Source organism: Phalacrocorax carbo, chromosome 7, assembly GCF_963921805.1.
Source record: "Phalacrocorax carbo chromosome 7, bPhaCar2.1, whole genome shotgun sequence".
In the NCBI taxonomy this organism is placed as follows: Eukaryota; Metazoa; Chordata; class Aves; order Suliformes; family Phalacrocoracidae; genus Phalacrocorax; species Phalacrocorax carbo.
Genome location: NC_087519.1, coordinates 55,124,726 through 55,150,086, shown reverse-complemented (window position 1 = coordinate 55,150,086; position 25,361 = coordinate 55,124,726). Strand labels below are relative to the sequence as shown.

General features: G+C 41.2%; 1 protein-coding gene across 8 annotated transcripts in view; it reads left to right on the top strand.

Annotated features, from left to right (window-relative positions):
* Positions 1 to 25,361, top strand: part of MCF2L2 (MCF.2 cell line derived transforming sequence-like 2) — a 194,232-nt gene that overhangs the window by 140,887 nt on the left and 27,984 nt on the right. For all 8 annotated transcript variants that reach the window (XM_064458078.1, XM_064458077.1, XM_064458081.1 and 5 more), the window contains 9 exons: positions 5,472 to 5,538; positions 6,711 to 6,826; positions 8,137 to 8,206; positions 13,085 to 13,177; positions 13,651 to 13,743; positions 15,725 to 15,850; positions 21,521 to 21,742; positions 23,106 to 23,198; positions 23,617 to 23,695. In XM_064458078.1, the coding sequence (XP_064314148.1) occupies positions 5,472 to 5,538; positions 6,711 to 6,826; positions 8,137 to 8,206; positions 13,085 to 13,177; positions 13,651 to 13,743; positions 15,725 to 15,850; positions 21,521 to 21,742; positions 23,106 to 23,198; positions 23,617 to 23,695 (959 nt within the window). The remainder of the gene's footprint in view (positions 1 to 5,471; positions 5,539 to 6,710; positions 6,827 to 8,136; positions 8,207 to 13,084; positions 13,178 to 13,650; positions 13,744 to 15,724; positions 15,851 to 21,520; positions 21,743 to 23,105; positions 23,199 to 23,616; positions 23,696 to 25,361) is intronic.

The following is a 25,361-nucleotide window of genomic DNA, read 5'->3' as shown; positions in this document are numbered from 1 at the left end:
CAGGAAAGCTAGTGGGTCAAGTATTACCGGGAGCAGAGTATTCCACCTTTGGAATTCTTTTAATTTAGTGAGTTTTCTTCTAGTTTGTTTATTTGGGGAAGGAGCAAGTATACTCCGGTGGAATGAAGGCTTACTGGCAAAAAGGATGCTTACAGATAGGATCTTAGGGATTTCTCAGACTCCATGGAAACCTTAGACCTTCAGGTCAGATGCCTAATCCTTCACCGTCTGAGCTGAGATGGCCTGCTTACTTGGGAATGATCCTGGCAAAGAACTATCCTTGTGAGAGCTGCCCGTAACATTCAGCCAAATCAGAGTTCTGCTGTCTTTGGACTGCTGCCATCCAAACCTCATATTCTTGTAAAGTGTCTCTGAAATGAAGGAACAATGGAGTGTGGAAGATCTCACCCCCTCCTTTACCTCACATCCCAGTTACACCTGTTTCTTTCTCCACTTTCCTGTCACCAAGGGGAGTGTTTGTGTCTCGCCTGTAACCACAATACTGAGTCCACAGTCAAGGCTGCAAGCTGCTTCTATTCTGAAATTACCTCCAAATCCTCTCAGACTCAGCCAACGGCAATGAGCCTGTTTATAGCATGCAAGTTCCCGTACTTACTGGCCTAACCATGAACAGTCCCGTAGCACCAAAGGCAGGATTTCAAGTGGTCCCTCCTGGCTCCATCTCCTGTTTTCATGTTTCTCTGTAAAGGGCAAAGCAAATACAAAAGTGGGTGGGATGGCAGATATATCAGTGCTGTGTCTGCTGCTACCTCCAAGGGACCTGTCTGCTGACTGCTGTGGTTTAACACCAGCAACTAAGAACCACGCAGCCGCTTGCTCACCCTCCCCTGCAGTGGGATGGGGGAGACGACTGGAAGGGTAAAAGTAAGGAAACGCATGGGTTTAGATAAGAACAGATTAATGATTGAAGTATAAAAGTAATCATAATAATATTTTTATGTATATTATGTAAATATGTATATATTTATGTATATATATGTATATATATGTAAAGATTTATGTATATATGTATATACATGTATGTATATATATGTAAAGATTATTATGTATATATATGTATATATATGTAAAGATTATTATGTATATATATGTATATATATGTAAAGATTATGTATATATATGTAAAGATTTTTATGTATATATATGTAAAGATTATTATTATTACTACTACTACTACTACTACTATTATTTTTGAAAAGGAAAAACAACAAAAAGAGAGAGAGAAACAAAACCCAGGAAAAAACAAGTGATGCAACCACTCACCACCCACCAACCAATGCCCAGCCCGTCCCCGAGCAGCAATCGCTGCCCCTGGCCAACTCCCCCAAGTTTACATACGGGGCATGATGTCATATGGTGTGGAATATCCTTCTGGTCAGTTTGGGTCAGCTGTCCTGGCTGTGCCCCCCTCCCAGTTTCTTGTGCACCTCCTCTCTGGCAGACCATGGGAAGCTGACAAGTCCTTGACTTAGTATAAACACTGCTCAGCAACAACTAAAACATCAGTGTGTTTTCACATTATTCTCACGCTAAATCTAAAACACAGCACTGCACCAGCTACTGGGAGGAAAATTAGCTCTTTAGTCAGAACCAGGACTCTGATTTAGGATAGTGAACAGTGTGTGTGGCAGCACTGGAGACTGGAGAAAAGCCCTCAGAAGCTGGTAGAAACCTGCATGAAACTTTGCTATGTAGTTTGGACATGGGCACAGAAAAAAAGAGAGACTGAATGAACTGTGAGCAAAGTTTAAAACTCTAAATACAGTAAGGGCCTGTATCTCTGGTCTGCTATTGATAAGCTTATATTCTTCATTTTATTTGTATGCTTTTTCATTCCTTCACTGTTTCACTTTTTGTGTAATTTCTGATATTATTGGCAGAAACATTAGTGTGAACCCTGGTGCCTGTACTTTCTTATTAGCAGTTAGAAAGACAATGGATTAGCTGCATTTGTCTTCATTTCTTATCTACAGTCCAATGCCCTTTAGACACATATGTCTGCATTTGCAGTATTAGATTTGTTCAAATGTTGGACAACATGAATAGGACTTACGATGTAGCTGGTCACCAGAAATGCCTTCTAACCTAGTCGTGCTTGTTGAGATCATAAAAGGGAAAAAGGGAGTTGGATGAACTGCTGGTGACAATAGTCATGTCAATTGCTGCATCATATTTTCCTTAAATATGATACTCTCAGCATGTGCATGCTGAGTTACCCTTGCTGCCCCATGACTTCCTGGAAGAGATGATGAACATTTCACATTTCTCCCCTCATGGCCTAATGTAACTCAGATTATGTCACTACCAGTTTTCTAGGCCGTTAGAGTACCTCAAATGCCATTAAATTCCTTGTACCACACAGTGAGCTCTCTACTTCATCATTTATCAACCTAGCATGCTCATGCAGTGAGCATAAAAGTATCTCCTTTATACTGTCTCAACACTTTCCCCCACAGCAGCAAGACACATTTATGTAGCTTTTTAGTTTACTGTTCTTAAACTGCATCTTTGTCAGGGCAATTCTAAGGTCTGTGGAAGGCCCTTGACCAAGTGCACAACTTTGTATTGTTAACAGCCGACAAAAGAGTGATTCATGTGCAACAACCTTTAATGTTTGAGATTTTCCTGCTGTAGATATTATTTGGCGAGCAATTCAGGTAAGTTACTCTGGGAGCACTGGAGCTAAGGAAAGCTCTTTTCTGATGGGTTTGTTCTGGGTGGCTGCTGTAGCACCGATGCTATTAGAGAAGGAAATACAGAATAGTGGTGTTATCATGTAAAATAAAAATCTGGAGATGTGCACAGATAGATAGATGGATGCATTATATCATACAACACTCTCAACCAGTGGCAGCCCTGGGAACAGAATTTGTGGCCACGAGCCCTTTGCAGAAGCATGACAAGTACTCTGCTTTGGGGACGGACAGTGGGACGCTTAAGCATACAACTCCTGTGTTCCAAGTAGGAAATCCCAGAGATGTACTTGGCCATGGGTACTAAGATACAAGTGTACAAACAGCTCTAAAGATGTGTGCTGAGTCTGACAGAATGCTGCATGTTGGGTCAAATTCCTCTTATTGCATGTGGACACAATTTGTGGTTTGAAAAAGGCTATAGTTAAAAACAAAGAACAACAATAAAACCCCCCACCAAAAAACCTGAGCAGTGGAAGTCTTATTTAGGCAGCAAATCCTGCTATCTCACTGCAGAGAAATATTGGAAAATTATTACCCTTTATGTACAGACTCATGGTTTAGTGATACAAAGCTCTTGAACTCTAACCAGGAGCTGAAGGAATACCATCTGTTTCATTGTCATTGAAACCAAGATGATACAATGGCTAACACAACCTTTACAAGGAGTGAAAGGGTTAGTTAGAGAAGTTTTTCATAACACAAAAGCTCAAGCATTTACTCCTGGTAAAAATCCACATATAGAATTAAGTTAAATAATAAAATTAAATCTTCTTAAAGAATTGTGTTAGATTTTATGACAACCCCATAACTACAATAGCAGTATCTTAAGAGCCCCACAGAACTTCCTCTAACAATACATTCCTCATATATGATTTTTTTTAAATGCCCTGAATGGACAATGTTTCCAAACAAAATTAGGATTATTAAATCAATTGAAAAAATCAGATTTCTTGCAATGGGGATTCAAGACCTGGTACTCTATGTTATATTAGGATTCAGAAAAGATTAAAACAATTCATTTTTGCCTCATCTTTCATAGAAAGATGGATAGTAAAGAAACCTAAAGGCCTCTGTTCTACTTATTGGATTACTTTGAGTTGTGCTTTTGACAGACACCACACTGTTCTTTGTTTATGAGAGTTACTAGAAAACCTATGGAATAATAATTTGCTTTTCAGGTATAATTGTCAGCTAAGTGTTGGGTTTGCTTCAGAGTTAGTCCTGATGTAATCTTGGCAATGTAATCTAGGTAACAGACTAAATAACACCTGGAAAATCTATGTCTTGTTTGCAGGTAAATAAACAGTAAGATGAACATAACATTAATGATTAACTTAAAGATTTAAAATATTAAATTTCTCTGATGACTCTGTCACACCTGCTCTGTTCTGATTTTTTAAACAATGCAGCAGCTCTCTGGAAATGTGAATCACGACCGTTAAAATAACCTCAAGAAGTTCCAATTGCTGCAACATGAAAATTTAGGTCTTCTGGATCTGGAGAACAGAAATAATAAACAGAATTTGAGGTTTTCTTAAAATAAATTTAGGTTAGAGCTGAGTTAAAGATGATATTTCAAAACCTGTAACTCATGGAACAACCTATTCAAACAGTGTGAAACCTGTTCTCCGATTCATGAAGTAAGTGTGGAGCAGTAGTTCTTTGGTCTACCAAGGGAACCAAGAATATAACTGCTCTTTGCCTCTGAAGAGTGCTAAAAGTTAAAATATTTCTGTGTGTCATTGCAAAGACCATAGCTGTGTGCACAGGCAGGATGAACGCACAGTTTCTATGGCCACACTGTCATGCCAATGCAAATACGAAGTTTGCACAGGAAATTATACTTGCATGTGTCTGTTCTATTGTATCTACTACTAGCTGCCTACCTGGACAACTGAATCTCCAATTTTCTCTACCAAACCCAATAGCCAGGGTTACAAATGTAATTTGAACTACTTAGTTTCAAGTAGATAGTGACCACCAAACATCTGTCTGATTCAACAAGTTTCTGTCACTAGAGTTTGTATTGTAGCTCGATAATCATGAGTGGATTGAGGCTGATGAGGTATGTTAGTTCTGTTTGATAACCAACCTAAGTTTTCGAATCCAGAAACAAGTCATGCACTGTCCTCGTGATTTCTATTCATCACTACAAGTGGTAGTGATGCTGGAACTGTAGCAACGTGCTTGTGCCCCTTCCCATCTGGTCTGTTCACCAACTTCAATTGCTGTTAAAAGGAAAGGCATATTTAACCATAAGAGCTTTGTTTGTTTCAGTCAGCTGTAAAAGCAAGTGCTAATGTTTGTAAAATAATTTTTTTAACAAAAGGCTTCTTAGGCCATTGACTGTGCAATTCTCATGAAGGTGCATTAAAGTGGCATACACTCTATCTCACGAGGAGTAATCTAGTACTCTGAGCATACGCCAAACATTTTCCAGTTCAAAGGTGTGCAAATTCAGGGAAATGTGGACAGAGCTCTTGCAAGGGTTAGAGTCCAATGTGCCTTGGCTTTAAGAGATCGTGGATAGTACTGCAGAATCCCATTGCACCCGTGTTTGTTCAATAGTATTGCTTAGTCATGAAGGGTGATAGCATTTTTTCCCTGTTGCTAGATGTGTCTTTCCTGTGCATAAATATCTCAAACTGAGATCAAAGTGGAGGTTAACTAACTGGAGTCCGTACTCCTAGATTGTGAACTGATGTGCTGAACTGTTGGTAAACACTGTAACTCTCCACCTTTCTTGTCTTTTAGCCACATAATCAATGAGTTGATAGAAACAGAACGGGTTTATGTAGAAGAACTTCAAAGTATAATAGAGGTAAGAAATTCTTGTGAAATGAATTCTGTTGCTTGACCTCTTAAGTCATCACTGTGGGTGCGCATCCTTCATGGGCTGAGCACTCTCACCCCCGACCTGGTGTTTATAGCACACAGGCTCTGGTAGCAAGATAGCTCAGCCTTGAAGATGGAAAATGAGAAGGGTGTTTAGCACATCTTTCCTCAGGGCTAAATGGAAGAGGCACCTTTTCTGACCCCAGCCCACAGAATGATAAAGGTTGCATGGTTCTCAAAGTTATGGACAGAGGAATAGTTAGTAGTGTGCCTTTTCAAAATATCATCAATAGGCCTCAGAAACATCATCCTTGGTTTCCATGGGGCCAGACACTAAATTCCTGTGAATGTAGGTTTGTAAAATGATTGAGAAAAAGGAAGGCCCTCTCCCTTGTCTTGTTTATTTTCCCATGCAGTGGCTGAACACAGAAAAGAGCAGCTCACGCTGCAGATACAACTCTTGAGCTTTTGAAACCAGTATGCTCTCTGTGTGTGGAGTCTGAGGTCCATAGTCTGTAGGAGGATGGAGGCTGAGCAGGGCTCAATCATGCTTATATTTGGGTGGGACTTGAAGGACTGGGTAGTTTCTTTTTACAACCATGTGGTTGCTGCTTTGTTGGATTTGATCTGTGGGAGCTGACAGCTCTGATAATTGAAATATTACTCTTAAGTGTAAAACCTGCACTCAGAATGTTCTTCTTTCAAAGTTTTTATTGAAGAAACACAATCCAGTTTCTACAAGAAACAACCAAATAATCAAGCCAGATACCACAGTTCAACAAATAAATCCAAACTAACCCTTTTGCAATGAAGCAGTGTAGCAGAAAGATATGTGTCTATCAGACTTAGCAGTTTCCATCCCTACATGACCAAAATGGCTTTTGAATCCTAGGGACATAATTTCATCTTTTTTGTTAAACCAATAATCTCTCCATTTGTGGTTAAAAATGTATTTGCACAGCTATCAGGGGTAAAGGCTCGGGGGAAAATTAGAAGCATCAGAAATTCATGGGAGCAAAACAGAAGCTGGCATAGGAGAAGCCTTTGTATGCTCTACTGAGAACAAAAAGCACATAGGCTTTGGGGCTTTTCAGTGTCTCAGACACGGTACTTCTTCCCTGGTAAAAACAGCCTGGTTTTATTTTCCACTCTTTGCAGGGGTATGCTTCAGAAATGGACAATCCCAATTTAGTACATCTGATTCCATCCGCACTCCAGAACAAGAAGGAGATTCTTTTTGGGAACCTCCCGGAAATCTACGAATTCCACAACAGGCACGTGGGAACTGGCGGTTGTCCTGCGCCCTTGGGTGTTTTTGTCATTTCTACTCCCTTGATGTGGGGTGCTTTGTCATGCTCACACATATGCAGGCAGGAAAAGCCATCCTCACTTTGCCTCTGTGTCCTATAAAACCCATGCGTGGAGAACCCCTCTGAGATCATCTATTTAATCTTTTTTGTGAAAGGTTATACCCTTTTGTGCATTTACTAGTGATTTCCCCTGGCATTATCCACTTTGAATGTCCCTCGTGGAGAGTATTTTACCACCTCCCTTGGTACACTGGTAGATATCACAGGACTAAATCCTGATGTTCTTTCTCTGGCAAGAACTCCCCTGTGAGGAAATTTTCTTAGTGTTCAGCTTACTTGTCCTATATTTCTGTTATCACATCAGAAGACATGATATATTTTATTTGAAAGCACTTTTCTTAAGGAATTTTATCTTTCACATGATCATAAACCTTTCCAGAAGCCTTGCCCACACTGTGGACAAGGTGATCTAGTGCCCATAACTACAGAATACCAATTATGAAGAATATTAACGTCTTTTTGATCCTCTTTCAAAACACAAAGCTTAGGGCTACTTCTGTAAATTTCCTGCTTTTCCTAGCCTTGATTAAGTAAAGTTGGCTGTAGCCAAAGTGAGAATTTAGGATTTCTTTTGGATAATAATTGCCTGTAAGATATAACAAACAGTTGAACAAAATAAATAAAAAATTCCCTCTTTTGTAAGTTTAAATATTATGCAAGAGAGGTTGACACATACTAGAAAAATTCTTGTCCCATTTACGTATTTTTGAAAGAATGTGTCTTCCATTTGGAGAATGACATTACCCTCCCTTTGCAAGCCTGGTCTTTCTTTCCCTAAAGGCTTAGTTCATCACTGCCACTGCAGAAGCCTTTGGACTACATCCCATATTTTCACTGCTTGCTGACTAAGCAACTGCATCTGGCAGAGCCTTTCTGTCTTTTCTAGCTGTTCTGAAAAATCCTCATAACCAAATAGGAAGCAGGTGTTTGGGCTACATATTGGAAACAAATCTCAACAGCCAGAGCAACCACATGTATCAGATGCTTGTGAGCAGATGAAAACATGATAATATTGGTGATTCAGGCAATCAGCTGTGAACCACATCCCATTTTTCTAGTGTATATATATATTTCTTTGTGTGTCAGAAATGTTACCTTCCCCGTTGTGTCCTCATACTACAGAAACATAGGCTTTAAGCTGCATTTACACAGAAGCTAGCACACAGCGTGAGTGGGATGTTACATTACTGTTCACTTTCCTTTCTCCCTTTCAGGATTTTCCTTAAGGAGATAGAAAATTGTATTGAAAACCCTGAGCTTCTGGCCCGATGCTTTTTGAAAAGAGTAAGTAAATTCTTTTGCAGGTTTGTGTGAATATCTATGGTCTTATTATTCTATCCTTTCACTCTGATTGCCTTTGTGAATGAGGGAAACTCACATAAGCAGATATTCCCAAATCAAGCCACAGTTAGCAAGTGTGTACTCTGAAATCTGAACATTTACCTGGTTTAGTGACAGGAGGAGATCTGTTACCAGTGTTTTGCCAATATATTTTCAGCCCTGGTTAAAAAATAAAAAAAATCAGTGATCCAAATGTTTGACAAGATTTTCATATGACAAATCTATACCAGCAGTCTTATGTATCCCAGCCACCACCCTAATGTAAATAAACAGAGAATGGTATCACAGCAGATTGCTCTGAGTGCAGACAGTACATCCTGTTCCTGCCTTATCTTAGCTCTCTTTGCACCTCTGGGGAGACTTACTTCCCTGGAACTGGTCCAGCAGAGTCTACCAGCTTCCTTGCGTGGTGAAACCCCACCAGCTCCATAAGACTCTATGAAGTCGATTCCTTTACTTGTTCACATGATTCAACAATCAAGTGGGATTCTCACCCCTCGTATGAAGTGGTGAGGGTTAGCTGTTTGTTTAGAAGTAGAGTGAAGTCAGTTTATGAGAAAGCCCAAAGCCAACAGGCAGTGGTGGCTTTGGTCAGATCAGGTATCTTCACTTCCCATGCATTTCAGTGCCTAAGTTCTGCAACTCTCCTCCAAGAGCTCCCAGCCATGTCCCTCCCCCCACACCTCTTCCAATTGGCATGACTTAGTTCTGTTTCCTGTAACAGAATAAAAGGTACTTGTTTATAAAGCATTCATTCAGAGGCCCTAATAGTTAGAAAAAAAACCTGTTTTGGTGGGTTGCTACCATTTTCATAGGCTGACAAAGCTGCTTGAATAAGATCCTGTGTCTTGCATGGGACACGGAAGAGGCATGAGAAATGGGAAAAATCTGTCCTCTTCTCTGTAGTCAAAGGTACCTCCTGCTTCCACTGTATACTACAGCCAGCATTTGCTGCTTTTCCAGGGTACATGTTGAATCTTTTTTTTTTTTTAACAAGGTGCTGTATGAAATACAGACAGATTAGGATGAAACACACATACCCCAGTTGTCAGAGGTGTTGAGCACAGCCACATCTCTAGGATTTCAATGGGAATTATGAACATGTGATACTTCCAAAGGGTGGGCCCCCAATTTAAGAACAGGTCAGGCTGAAGAGCATCATATAACTGTGATTTTAAGTCTGCTGTATTATTTTCTGCTTAACAGCAAAGCATTTAGAGCTTGAGTAAATGACACTACTAAGGAATATGTTGTTATCCTAAGATTCAGATGCTGAGCAGGAAAATATTGTGGTGAAATCATTACGCAAAATAGGATAAACAGTCTTTGAAGAATGCATACCTTTGAAATGCAAGAAGCATAAAATTGTATGTTGCAAATATCCCTGGATTCAGAGCTAAAGAGAAATTCTTGATACAGAATTGATCCTGTAATTCTGCAGAAAGTAAAAATTCCATGTTTAAGTATCGTAGCTTATGTCTCTCTGTAATAACAGCTGTTGAGCCCAGTTCTTATTACTCTACCAATAAGAAATCAGCAGCACTAAAGCTATGGTTCAAGTGTGAAGTAAAAGAAAATCAGTCCCTGTGTCACCTTTGCTTATTGGTTTTTATGGCCTAGTCAAACAACACTAAATCTATTGAATAAGAGGTTAAATCATGCATTTGCTTTCTCCTATTTCAAATTTTGCACTAAGAAAGCAAAAGCCTCTCTCCTGAGATGTCACTGCTCACACAGTAGCACCTTTGATTCAAGAACTTGCCCTCATGTTCTGTTTTTAGAAGAAGCCACATAAAGTCTAGAAATTTGTTGTTTCTGTTGGACTGCCTTTAGAAGGCACAAACAAAAGTCTGGTTGTGTGTTTGTATACCCCATCATTTGGCAGCTTTTTATGTCTTCCTGCTGAGCAGAGGCTTCTGGCTTGCCCGTGAGTTATGACTGTGCTTGCTTTGGCACGGGGGAAACCGAAATGGCTGCTGTTCAAGGTGATGCCAAGTACTGGGAGGAAACTCTCATTGTTGCAGATTCACTTCTCTGTTTCTCCTTCTTTGTATGGATGTAACCATCCTGCCACAACATTGTGGTGGGCCTGTGATTAGAAACGGTTTGATTTTTAGATTCATACTTGAAGAATATTACCCTGTCTGATCAAACTGGGACTTTTCAGACCCAATTCCAGAGCTGCTTGAAACCATCCTGAGGGCTGCAGTGGGACACCCTGGTGCCTGAGTCCCTTCATCCCCTGCCAGTCATTCCTCTGCCATGTCCCTGCACACTCTCCCACCTCCACCAGTGCCTTATGGCCAGCTGTCACCATGGATGTGAACCCTTCTTCTCAGGTGATGGCAGAAACACTCTGTGGAGTCCCAGCCTATTTCTCCTCTCTGGCTTCTCTCCTGGAACATCGTAGAAGAAGCAGGGAAAAAATGAGCCAGAAATGCCTCTCTTGTCCTCCCTCCCACTTTGCCTGACCTTGTTAGGGCATGATCTTCATCTGAACTGAATTACAAGTAAGCCAGCTCAACTTTGCCCATATAGCAGCTATTATACCATCACCAAGATGCTTGACCTTGCTTAAAGCTCTGCGTGGCAAGGACCGTACAGATATTCAAAGAGGGGAGGGATGTGTACTGAATGCCTGGCAGGATAGGTCTTCTAGTACTTTATCAGCAACAAGAGGGACACTCTGAGCTGATCTGCTAAACATGGGGCTGGGAAGAAGGAAAGCTTACCAAGCCAAGGTAAGAACGCCCAGGAAGAAGCAAAAAGCGTGTCAGACTGCTTACCAACATGTGCCAGGTGAGGAGCCTGGCAGGAGTGACTCACTGGGGATTACTGCTGTTTACTTATTCATACTGCAAACTTCAGGAAAAGAGGATAATTTAATAGGAGCCAGGAGCTGGGGCATTTGGTTGTTCTGGAAGAAGGAAGCATTTAGAAAAGGAAGCTTTCTGTGAAAGGACTGTAGCAGCTGACTAGAAACCTGTGAGTTGAACTCAGAGGGCTATAATTCTAATCTGGAGCAAAACTTACTCATAAATCGGCAGTCAAAAGTATAATCGGAACTGTGCATATATGCCATGTGTGTGAAAGACTGCAAAGATCTCAGGTTGCAAATCACCATGGGAAGGAAAAGCATTACAGGAGAGATGACCAGCAAGTCGTCAGAACCTCTGGATATGAAAATAGAGATGTGTGGAACATTTAAGACTAGGATTTGAGTAACTAGCCAATTAATTATTTCTTGGCATTTTAGAGTCTGATCCTAGTAATTCCATGAGGAATTTCCTATTCCTTGCACTATTACAAAGCTTAAAGCTGTATTTAAAGATGTAAGTACCTGCCTAAGCAGGTGTCACTGATATAGGCAACAGTAGATTGCATTGGCACAGGGTGGTTCCACTATGACAAATTACTGGTAATTTATTGTACCTTTTCTTTAAATTTGAATTTATACTTTTCTCTTACTCCTAATAGTGCTCTTGACTGTCACTGTTCTTCTTGCCCAGTCAAATTACATTACTGTGGGCCAGGAACAGATTGTAATGCTTGACTACACTTGTTGTTAGTTTTGTGGGTTTTATCCCCTGCTAACTTTCTTCCAAGGCAACGTGTACAAACAATTCTATTTGTGTGAAGAAAACTCTGCGCTTATTTTGAAATAGCACCATTAATACTCTATTGAGTTGCAATGGAGCTTTTTGTATTGTGCAGTCCTTAACACAGTAAGGTGTTGCACGGCATAGCTCTGCTTTCACATCTGATTCATCAGGGTGACACCAGAACAGGTCTGTAGAGGAAGATAGCAGCAATATTGATTTCTTCTAGTAACTCTACAAAAAAGAAAATGCTTTCCCTGCACCAAGAGTGTATAGGCACTCTCTTCTGAGCTGAAAGCACAGAGGCAAGAGCCAGGAATTCCTGAGATTTATTTTTGGCACTGTCTTTGATTCACTGAGGCCACATCCACCAGGATAGGTGCAGCCAAAGATGGGAAGCTCCCATCCAGCCAGACATAGCCAGCCCTGCTCAGGAATCTGTATGGTGCTACTCCATAGTTGCATGGCTGCAGGGCTTCTGTGCCGGCGCATGGTCAGTGAGCTGAGAACTTAGCAGAGGGATGCCTGTATCCATCCAGATAGCCTAGGGAGCTTAAAATACCCCTCTCTGGGCTTTTATAGAGATTGCCTTTGTTTTCACTGAAGTCAGTGAGACTTTTTTTGCCATGGATTTCAGTGAGAACACCTGGAGTGTAGTCAAAGGTAAACAGAGGTCAAGTGAATCCACCTGCTTCTAATTTGGATGGGACAGAATTTAAGCACTTCCCCCTGGCTGGCCTAGGCCATCAGTGATAAGCTTGCTACTTTTTTTTTTTTAAAATCCTGCTATTATTGAGAGCTAACACCATTTTCAAAGTGCTTTGAACATGTAAACCTTGGCTAAAGGGTGAGTTTTATTAACAAAAACTATATTTCTAATGTGTTTTTTTGTTGTTGTTGTTATTGTTTTCAAACCATGTATTCTCCTCTCTGGAAGGTAACAGTTTTGTAAATAGATTATTTGTCTTCCAGTCTGCAGTTTCCTTGCTTTGTGCAAAAAGTGAGAAGGGGAAAAAAAAAAACCCCTCTCACTTACAGGTGTATTTAACTTTACAGGAATAAAAAGCAAGTTTGGTAGCTTCAGTATATTTTTTACATACAGAGTTATTACTGTGAATTAATTATTTCATGTGTTAGGATGGAAGGTAAAAAAATGTGACTCAAAGTAAATGCTCTGCAAATTCTTTTCTCTTACCTTACTTAAGTTCTTCTTTTCTTGCAGAAAGAGGACCTCCAAATATATGAAAAATACTGTCAGAACAAGCCACGGTCTGAAGCTCTCTGGAGGCAGTGTGGAGACAGCATCTTTTTTCAGGTGGCATTTCATTGCAGACTAGCAGTGCAAGACCATCAAAGCTTGTTTTCTTTTTGTATCTCTTTATTCTTTAGAAAACTTAAAGAAATATACAGACTTTTCTGCATGTTCTTTATACTGCTGGCAGGTTCTCAGCATGTGTCAAGGTGCTCTCTGCAGGAGACTGGGTAGGTAGAGTAGCAAGTAAATTTCCTGGACAGGAGCCTGACTTCTTTGCAAACACCAGATGACTTCAATCTCATGAGCAGGGCATGCCAGATTTCAACACCAATTTGAACCCTAAACATTAGCTCTTGTTTAGATATATTTTCACTCTGGCACAAGTAACCTAGAAACACCTATGCAAATTGAACAAATTTCTCTCTCAATTAATTCAGACATATAATCTTCAGATTACCAAACTATAACCATCTTGGTGTCTTGCCTGTGCTTCAAGAAACAATTGTAGTTTTCTTCCCTGTCATCTCTTACAGGAATGTCAGCGTAAATTGGATCATAAGCTCTCTCTAGATGCTTATCTGTTAAAGCCAGTCCAGAGAATCACCAAGTACCAGTTGCTGTTAAAGGTAAGTTCTCCATGACAGTGTAGAGAGTTCCAGTGCACAGCTTTTTATACTGACAGAATTGCATATCAGCATTACTTTCTGAAGGACTCCCTGGAAATAAATTCTCTCTCATTTCTTCAACAAATACTTCGTAATGCTAAGTTGTAAAATGATAACAAAGAAGGGACTTCTGTTTCAGAATAAGTACTGCTACAGAATAGCAGTACTTACATACTAAGCAATGGCAGTTTATTTTTATATATATACTGATATAAAATATCTTACTTTATATATAGTATTTTATTGTCTTATTGTTTTATTTATCTTTAAACATAAATTCCATTTGGCTTTATTGGATCAGTATATAGTCTGAAAACAGGAACTGATGCTTTAAATCCTCTTTCTGACAGCTGTCCCTGTTGACAAAACTCTTTCAGCTCTCTGAACCTGATATTTTCCCATGGTTGTGACTCAAACCTTTCAGAAGGAGCCACTCCCTTTTGGTGCTTCTGTTTTAAAGACCCAGCTAGGAACAAATTGTCTGCAACTTTTCCATGGGATAAATATGTGAACTTGCCTCTTGATTTGGTTGCAGCTGTGGTGATCCATGCTTGAAATTCTGGTCTGAACTGGGCAATAGGAAATACATGTTCTCAAAACAATGACATTTTTTGAAGATGGTGGCTTAAATTTCTGTCTTCATCTCCTCAGTTCTTAAAAATAATATTTGCTGAATTTCCGTATGGGAAGGTTATGAAGGTGAATTACATGCCGTTCTCTGGACTGAACGTAGTGTTGCATACCGTAATGAATTTTAACATGAAATTTGCAGTGAAGATTTTGGGCTGCAGTTTTGTTTGCTAGTAGCTACCATGGCACTGGTCAAATTGTGCTGGCTTAACTGATGTGGGGATCTGGCTGGCCATTCACTTGTGCAGTATTTCTGTGACGTGTTTATTGACTTTACACAAAACTTTGGAATCCAGCTATTGAAGGGGGATATAACAGGATGCAACTTCACTGATTCCAGTAGATCCATATTAACATAATCCAGAAGTAAATTTGGCTCTATTTCTTGAAACTGTTCTGTGACAAGGGAGAAAATGTCAAGGTCTTCGGAAGAGCAAGAGTAAACTAGATTTTACTTTTAACTTGAAATATGATTGTCAATAAAACCAAGATTAGATCAAGGAGTAAAATTCTCAGGCAAAACACGTTGCAGCCCTTTGGGTTGAAGCTGGTCAGACCAGTTTTGTACTTAGCAACACATTGGCATGGACATTTACTTTGTCAGGGATTATGAGATCTGTGAAGATGGTGCACTTTCCCCTGGCTGCAGGAGCATTTAAAAGTGTAGGAAAACTGGAGTCAATGAAAAATTGGTAACAAACAAGTGCCTAAGAAGCTGTGTGCCTTGAGTGATGGGCAGACTAGTTTTAAATTCTGGTCATGATTACTTCAACCCTCTGGTTTCAATTAGTTTAGCTAATATTATCAAGCAGCATGACCAGTATACAGAGAGCAGGGGTCCATCCTCATCCTAGAAATTATGCAACAAGTACTATGGGAATGCATCCTGCTTTTTACCCTCAATGTCTTGGTCACCCAAGCACTTGAGGAGAGACTGCTACTGTTTGGGGTTTGCAAGAACTAACTTTTCACGGCCCTGTTTTACAGGAACACAAGTGCCTTAACTGTTGGATTAAATACAATGTGACATGTCAAAAGTTCACTGTAAATGTGTCAGAATGGTCCTGTCTCATCTTAAATGAACCCGCAAAGCCTGGAAGTGTCCAATAGGTCAAAATGTATGTCCTCAATGACAATCCTGGTGAATGTCCTGTTTGTTTGGTTTTTTTTGGTTTGTTTGGTTTTTTCCCCCCTATACTTCTGCTACTTTGTCTATCCAGCAAAAATTTCAGAGGACCGTCTTACGGTGGCTTCTAGCATAAGAAGTTTTTGAGTAGTTTTCATACATATATATTTTTTTATTATTATTCAGGAAATGCTGAAGTGCAGCAAGAATTCAGAGGGTACCGCTGAACTGGAAGAAGCCCTGGCCACAATGCTTGATATCATCAAATCAGTAAACGACTCCATGCACCAGATAGCAATCACAGGATATGAGGTATTTTCTGTTGCTCTTACTCTGGTCTTGACCCATCCAACATTCTTCTCATCATTGATCATGCTGTGCCCGTGACTTCTACACTTTGCAGGAGCCTGTGCCACATGCTCGAAGAATGCCACTCAGTGGCATGTTGTGGTGACAAAAATTAAATGTCAACATACCTGTCATGTGGAGGTGGGGTGTGAATGTGGGGAGGAAGTGGAGCAAATGCAGTTGCAGTCTATCTGAGTAACTATAGAACTAGAGAGGTAGCAAGTGTGACAGACATAACTTAAGGAAAATGCTGAAACTTTGTGACCTCTATGCAACTCAAGTGTTTCCAAATCTTTTGTACTTATGGGAGAAAATTTGGCTTCCATTTGAAGTGGATAATAGAATCCATCCCAGTGACTGGCAAACTCATTATCTGAAATGTGAAATAAAACCAGTACAAATCAAAGGCCACAAATGCATATACCTCTTTGCTGAAGCTCCACTGAAATCTCACGACTTTCCAGAACTAGTGTTGCTGACATAAAATGAGCCTTTAAGTGAGAATTGGAAGTGACTGACACACAAAGGAGAAATATGCATGGTGAAATGAGGCCTGAGGGTGATATGATTGCCCATTTTGAAATAGCTGTAGGGTGAAAATATCAAGAAAAAGAATGTACTGAGAAGCTGGGTTCAAAGAATTATTAGATCAGAGTAACAGGGTTTACTCTGGACACAGAAAAAACTGTATTTTGTGCAGAATGTGACTTCCTGAGAAAGCACTGGGGTCTATACTGACTCTGTCTGGGTGGGAAGAGTTATCCTGTGTTTTGCAGGATGAAGTGGCTTCAGGAGTTTTAGTTTCTATAGTTGTCTCTTGTGCAAGTGCATCTAGTAGCTGAGGAAACCATGCCCTCTGTCAGGATTATTTTATGAATGCATTTAACTGCTTGCTTGGCTGCATGGCAACTGCTGTACACAGTTGGAGATGCTCGGGTGGATTGTGCATTACATTTGAAAAGAGAACATGAACCCTTATCCTGCCAGTAGCTGTACTAGGTTGAATGCAAAGCAGTGGCCACCTTGTTATGTTAGTAAACACATAGACTAGCTGTAGTGCCTGTGGATCAGAGAAACACCAGAGGTCCTATGCATAACTTAGGTCTCCCAAACCTGACAGACTTAAGTAATGCATATACTTTACCCCAGCCTTCTGTGCAGCTGTGAGCTACACCCATTTTGAATCAATGAGTGGGGTCTTGCGCTGTATGTCTTTGCACCAAGAGTGGGTTTAGATTAAGAATATAGCATGAGATTTTCATGCTTAGTTTAGATTAGCAGTATCTTTTTGATGGTATTTCTGCCCAATTTTAAGTTTTTCCGTTTCCTAAAGGTAGGAGAAGCCTACTGTAAGCAGATCTGTTGGCTGAATGTGAACATTCGTTAGCTTAATTTCTCCAACGTACAAGGTGTCGTGGTTTAGCCGGCAACTCAGCCCCACAGAGTCACTCGCTCACTTTCCCACCGGTGGGATGGGAGACAATCAGACAGATAACGCTTGTGGGTTGAGATAAGAACTGTTTAATAATTCACACACCAAAAAAACACAAAAAAATGTAATGGAAAGGAAAACAATGACAGGTGTGAAACCCAGGGTGGGGAGCGGGGAGGGGGATGAACCACCAAAACAAATCGTATGTGATGCAGCTGCTCACCGCCCGCTGACCTGACGCCATGCCTCCCCGAGCTGCAAACTGCCCCCCCCTTAATATACTGGTCATGGTGTCACATGGTATGGGGTGAACATGCCATGGGCCAGTCGGGGTCAGCTGCCCGACAGAGCGTGGGAAGCTGGAAAGGTGCCTTCTCAGCCAAAACCAGCACACAAGGTCAAATCCAGCATCTGTTTCTGCCATTGAAAGTTCTTAGAGAATTCTTTACTAATATCTCTTCTGATGGAGCAGAAATGCTATATATTTTTGAATCTTCACGGAACAAATCTTAATTTCAGTACACAAAAGAAAATACTAGTCTTCAAATATTTTATTCTGGTGTAAATGGATGTAAAAAAAAATAGTCAGCTACTTATTTTACTTATATGTAGAGAGACAAGCCAACAGATTAAAGTGACTCACTACAGATGAGGATTAGTCCAAATGTATTTAAACTGCTACTGATAAAACCCTTGAAACCTCTAAAGCTGAATGGCAAAATAATTCTAATTCTGTATGTTTTATTCCTATTTGTATTTCCTGAGAATGAAAACAAACCTGGTTCACTTTAGTAGTCAGTTTTCCTTTTAGTTTTCCTGCCCTTGGGAAGCAGTTTTGTTACTTAAAGCCAGTGGGAAAGCTTGTGTTCACTTTTCTGTCACATTTGACAGACTTTCCCTTTTAGCACTTCTTGCTTTGTGAGAAATTTTTCCTGGAGCAGTATAAATGACCGCCGAGACACACCTCTGCTGCTTCCAAGTTTCTCCAGACTTTCTTTCATAGACTTTCTAGGGGCAGGTGTCTTTGTCCTGGTGCCACAGTTCTCAGCTCTCAGGGTGGTTTTGCTTGATGTGACTGTTTGAATCACTGCTGGTGCAGCGATGCCTGCTGGTTCCTCCTGCAGCTTCCAGCAACTGCTGCACAAACTGGTAACTTGCATATTGCCGAACGTGTTACCTTGTTCAACAGTTTCTTTTGAAATGAAAATTGCAAATTTGTTTTGCACAGGAAATATAGGACTCTTCCTGTGTGGTTTTTTGGTTCAAGTCCATTTGGTTTCAGTGGTAAGTCTTTTACAGCCTTATAGGTGTCAGGAGAAATAGCTTGTGGAAGCATTCTAAACCATTCTGGTTATGGCTATTTCTGACTGTCTCAGAGATTAATTTTAGAAAGACTCTTTAAAGCCTGGATATTATTATTGCACTCTTGGGCATGGGAAGCTCGTGGATATAGCACATCTTTTAATTCCCTAGTTTCCACTGTTTGATTCATCTCCAAAGAGAAAGGTCGCTTTCCTCCTGTGTTTCCCAGTTTAAATGTATGTAGCTACAGCAATTTTACAAACACTTGCTTTTAAACAGTTCTGGAAGGGATGGGCAGAAAAGCTTCAAGAAAGGTAACATATTATCCTGAGCAGAGGGGATCTGTTATCCTTTTGCCTAATCCTTACTTTCAAATCTCAGTAGTTTTGTACTCAGGAATTCAACAGAACATTCCTGTTCCTTTTCAGCTTCCACCTTTGAATTTGCTAGCATTCCATGTAATGCCAGGTAGTAGCTCCAAGGACTAGATTTTTGCCTCTGCTTGATTAGCTGAACTGAAAGACATGACAAAGTGGAACATGGCTGCTGTGTAGTGTGATGCTGATGGCATTCCTGAGGTGGTTTGTTACATGATTATTAAATGGGCTGAAAGTGTGAAAGAGGATGAACCCAATAATTTCTTCTCCCTGTTGCACCTGTCCTGGGTGCTCAGCTGTGATGCCAAATAAACACCTCCCATAGCTCATGAAACTGCACTCCATCTTGTGGAGTCTTTCCCACACAGGCATGACAGAAATACTTGCCCAGAACACCCTTCAGGAGTGTTCTGAAGGAGGATATGCCAGCAAAAAAGCAGGTTTTATGGCAGCTGATGAACACTCCTAATTGCATAAGACATTCTGCTGCTTGGACCTGTGCACATGCAGACTTGATGAGCTGAACCCTTGTGTAAGAAATTCCTAACATGTAAGTTTGGGTTTGGGTTTGATTTTTTTTTTTTTAGTTTTATCTTTAGGAAAGCCACAAGATAAGTAGAGTAAAGCTTGGTGAGCAGAAGTCTGAGAGATGTTTCCTACTATCATCCTAATGTTTTGTATACAATCTGGCCTTGGTAGTCCATCCATGAGTTATGCAGCACTTAAGCTATTCATATGTATCTCATCTTTCATAAACAGGAGATACAGTGTATTGTTCTAACAGGGAATAAATACATTTGAGGTAGTGATCAAATCCTCCATTTTAAATAAACTTCCTTTAGGACAAGATATTGCTGCCCACTAGCACAAGTCACCAGAAACAGCATCCTCATTTCTATTCGCTGCCCACACTGAAGAGAGAGTCCAGAGCTTGTGGGCTAATATTAAAAGTCTTTTGTGGGATTGCTGCAGACTACCATCCCTGTCCATCCTCTTTCTGTCCGCAGCGGTAGCGTCCCGTTTCACTTGCTATAATCCCAATCCTAGATCCAAGACTGAAGAGGCAGACCTATCATAAGAGTTGAACTGAGCTTTTTGGATCTCAGTGCCATATCGAATAGTGCCTGGAGTGACAGAAACCTCTCACGGTTGTCAGAACTATGTAGAAAATACATTTGGTTTTTTATTTAGCTTTTACATCTCATCAATATGCTTTTCAAAGACTTGCAGTTTATACCCACATGCACATATAAATACAAACACACACAGTCCTGTATGTACAAATAGAGTCCAACTCTGTATATTAGAGATGAGAGACTGTTATAGAAATTACTGAGGTTTTTTTGAATGCTTTGGAGAGTCTAATAATACCCTGATATGGAATGGAAAATCACCTAATCAAAACCTGGTTTTGTTGTTGGATCCAGCGTAAAGGATGGAGAGAGAGGGAAAACAGGTTCTAATCTATAGTTTACAAAATCAGACATTCCCACTTGGAGCCGACACCTTCACCTTATAATCAACAGAACATACAAATCTTGAAAAATAAGTGCTTTAATAATGCACTGAGCTTATTCCCTCAAGTTATTATACAAAGCACTCCTAGAAAGACTTGCTGCTAAGATAATGATGTTTACCATTATTTGTTGAAGCTCATTCTCATATAGATGTTGCCATGTCCTTTATCCACACATTGCTATACTCCTTAGTACTGAACTGTGCTGTAAATGTTTATGCTGGTGGCATCTGAGCCAAATATTTATATCAGTTGAAGTGCTTACCTATCAGTGGCTCTCTGACAAGGGCTTTAACTTAGAAAGGCCTGGTTCCTGCTTAGTTTCACTCTCCCGCATTTACTTTTATGGCTCCTTGGTGCTTTACTCCCTCTTTACCCAAGGCTATGCAGCATTGCATAGCTTGCAGATGGTGAGTGAGAAACTGTTGACAAAGCTTTTAAAGACTGTTTTGCAATGGGAGGGAATTCCACACCTACACAGCTCTAGGCGCCCATCTGTGTCTTCAGACATCTAAGTGTCTTGCAAGGTTTTGCCCAGGGATAGAAGAAGCTCAGAGCAGAAACTGAACCTAGATCTGTCAGAGCCAAGGCCTTTGCTTGGATATCTGGACTGCACTGGACCTTCAAACTGCCTTGGAGTCAGGAGTTTTGAAACCTGGTTTTTGTCAGAAAATGTTTCCTCTGAGGTCATCAGAGGGGACAGCTGGTGTGTCAGATCCAAAGAGGTCCTGAGACAGACCTTAGACACTAACTATGAATGGGGAGACAAACCGGGAATTATGGACATGGAAAACAATGGGTTAATGGTTATATGAAGAAACCACACAGGTTCAGCAAGGAGACATGTGCAGATGGGATTCCAGCTGTTACATGTCCACTCTCCAACACAAGCGATGCCTAGGCACATGCCTCTACTGGAAGCTTAAACACCACTAGGGGAAAGAACTGTGCCTGGGATTACCCTAGTTTGAACATGATGTAGGCTTTCTCTTTTCCTTGCTTGCTAGGGGGATGTTGGTGAGCTTGGCAAACTGTTGATGCAAGGTTCCTTCAATGTGTGGACTGACCACAAGAAGGGGCACAACAAGGTGAAGGACTTGGCTAGATTCAAACCGATGCAGAGACACCTCTTCCTCTATACAAAGATGCTACTTTTCTGCAAGAAACGGGAGGAGAACACAGATGGCCATGAGAAGACTGCTTCATATAGCTTTAAAAATTCATTAAAGGTAATAAATATGGTAATGGTGGGGGAGAGAAATGTGGTCTCACAACACGGGGATATTTGTATGTGGAGACTTGAAGAAGGTACACATATCTGGGACTATGTTGCAACCCTGAGTAAATGAAAGCTCCCATTTAGTTTTGTTCTGGAGACAGACCCAGCCACATGTTCTGCAACTCCAGGCGTGGACCTTGGTTTTGCAACTGGATATGAACAGGCACCTTGGTGTGTTCTTGCCCAGCATCCCATAAAGAGAAGCAAGACTGAATGGACCTGCATCTCTCATTTTTCTGCCTATAAGCATCTTCCAAGTTCAGTCTATTGTGGGTTTTACTATTGACATCAGCTGAGCAGATATATTCTGTGACAGTAATAGCTACAGATGAATCACAGTGCACTGGAAGTGGCCTTTTATTTACAAGAGTGACATTTCCAGATATGAGTCAGGGCATTCTTTGTTAAGATGAGACTCACAAGCAGGCTAAATTTCCCCTTTAAGCATATTGGTGTGACACTTGTGACTTTAGGCAACTAACACAGATCATCAAGTGTAATGCTGCAAACTTATTAAAATTCCTGTCTGGTTACCCTGTAATAGAACCTGGTTCAAGGAGTGAACCAATTCATATAAACGTTTGAAGTTTGTTTCTATAGAGACAGCAGGAATGATGACATAATTAAATATGTTTAAGTCTTCAAATTTAATGCTGAGGCAAATCAGAACAAGAGGGATGAACAAATACAGGAAGATGGGAAGCTGGTAAGTATAGTAACAGCTGGACTTCAAACTTGTGGTTAAGTATCTATCATTTAAGAAATATAGAATTATTTTCTTCAGTTACTTGTTCATCTTGCCTAGTTAGGCACTTAGTTCCTTGCTCACCTCTTTTTTTTTTTTAATTTTCCTGAAATTATATGAAATTTTTTGTGTTGTCTGGATTTGCAGATGAGTTGTTAAATCTCACAAAGCCCTGTTCCACCCCTCTTCCTCTCCCACCTCAACAGATCAATCGTGGCAAGTTGAAAATACCATCTTCCTCAAACTGAAGATTTGTATAGGTGGACAAGAGCCAGGATAGGGTTGAAAACTGACCCACGGTTCAAGCAAAAATGCAAATGAAAAACTCATGATCAGGCATTAGCTTGTGTTACTTTTGAGCACTTTTTAAAAGTTTTTCCTGTAACAATCAAAAAGATGAATGATAAATTTGATGTTGAGAAATAATGTGTTGTGAATTTTACTTTTAATGACTTCCTAAGGTGCAGAAGTGAATGCAGCCTTTTAAAAATTATTCACAGAGGATAAAGGGTTTAAAGACTATTGATGTTTTCTGGATTCCAGCTGCTTCTTTTCTATTTTGAAACAGATGAGCACTGTGGGCATTACAGAAAATGTAAAAGGTGATAACAAGAAGTTTGAGATCTGGTATAATGGCAGAGAAGAGGTCTATATCATTCAGGTAAAAACAATCTGTTTTTTTCCAACAACTATACTTCCTTTCAATTGAATTGTTCTAAAGAAAGTTTTCAGTTTTGTGACTTTCACTGTCCTGAACCACTGGAAGTAAACCACTGGAAGCTGCTTTGTGTTGGCACTGAAATTACCAATTTATCACTGTGAAAATGGTCATGACTTTGGGTAAAAGCGGAAACCAAATTAGTGGACAACTAGTTGGAAGGCTGGACAGAAAGGCAAGGACAGGACCTAAGATTCATGGCAACTTTTCAGTTTTGAAGACCATCCTCTGCTTTGCTCAAAGCTTGCCACAGTGATCCATTCCTTGGAAAAAATTGAGAGCAAAAGTAGGTCAGGGCAGCCAAGTGATTGGCAGCATGCTTTACATAGATCTGCTTTGCCTTTTCCTCTTGTGTTCTCAGGCATCTTCAGTTGAGCTGAAAAACACCTGGATTTCAGAGATTCGCAAAGTCCTGACAGGACAACTGGAAGCATGTAGAGGTAGGACACAGAGCAAGATCTGGTAATGTTGCCTTCCTTCTGCAGCTGTGTGGATGGAGCTGGGATGAGGTACAGTGCTGTCCAATACTGCCAGTGAAGTCAGCAAGAACAGATTTTCTGTGCAAGGATCAGTTGAGTGGTTGCAGCATTGCTGGGATTAAACACTTGTCCCAATCAAAGAAAATTTCTTAGAACTTTAGAAATGGCATGAACAATTATTCCATTCACAGTTAGTCTGAGAAACGTGATTTTCCTCTGTTCTTCCTCTCAAGACGCTACCCTAGAAACATCCATTTACATCAGCATGTCAGGAGATGGGGTGCCAGTCTTCACTCTGTGCCTTCTCACAAGACCTGACGCAAAAGATCTCCTTCTACATACATGACCAGACACAGCAACTGTTCCTCTCCGTCCTATTGTTTGTTTTGCTTTGTGTGGTTTTTGAGGGTTTTTATTTAAAATCTAGTCGCCCACCTTATGTTTAAAATATCAGTCAGTTATCCCATCTTTTTATCTCGGTGATGTCCCTGTCATGGCTTAGATAGGTGTATTCTTTGGGTAAAAAACTGTCTGGCTGGCCGAGCCCAGAGATTTGTGGTGAATGGAGCTGAATCCAGCTGGCGGCCAGTCACGAGCGGGGTTCCCCAGGGCTCAGTGTGGGGGCCAGTCTTGTTTAATATCTTTATAAATGATCTGGATGAGGGGATCGAGTGCACCCTCAGTCAGTTGGCAGATGACACCAAATTGGGCAGGAGTGTCGATCTGCTGGAGGGCAGGAAGGCTCTGCAGAGGGACCTGCACAGGCTGCATCGATGGGCCGAGGCCAGTTGTGTGAGGTTTAACAAGGCCCAGTGCCGGGTCCTGCCCTTGGGTCACACCAACCCCAGGCAGCGCCCCAGGCCCGGGGCAGAGGGGCTGGGAAGTGCCCGGCGGAGAAGGCCCTGGGGGTGCTGGCTGACAGCCGGCTGGGCATGAGCCAGCAGTGCCCGGGTGGCCAAGGAGGCCACCAGCCCCCGGGCTTGTGTCAGCACTGGGGTGGCCAGCAGGAGCCGGGCAGGGATGGGGCCCCTGTGCTCGGCCCTGGGGAGGCTCCACCTCGAGTGCTGGGCTCAGGGTTGGGCCCCTCGGGACAAGAAGGGCCTTGAGGGGCTGGAGCGTGTCCAGAGAAGGGCAGCGGGGCTGGGGCAGGGTCTGGAGCACAAGTGTGCTGGGGGGCGGCTGAGGGGGCTGGGGGGGTTTAGCCTGGAGAAGGGGGGGCTGAGGGGAGACCTTCTCGCTCTCTGCAGCTGCCTGAAAGGGGCAGTTGAAATGAGTGATAGGATGAGAGGAAACGGCCTCTCGTTTATATTGGGGGAGGTTTAGATTGGATATGAGGAAAAATTTCTTTGCTGAAAGGGTTGTTAGGCATTGGCACAGGCTGCCCAGAGAGGTGGGGGAGTTACCATCCTTGGAGGTGTTAAAAAAAACATGTAGACTTGGCAGTTCAGGACATGGTTTAGGAGACCGGGGGGTGTTGGGCTGACGGTTGGACTTGATGGTCTTAGAGGTCTTTTCCAACCTTAATGATTCCATGATAATGACATTTCCCTCTCTCACAGAGATGTCACTATCAAGGTGATTTGTGACACGCTCAACACACGAATGACTGAAGCCTCATAAGTACCTA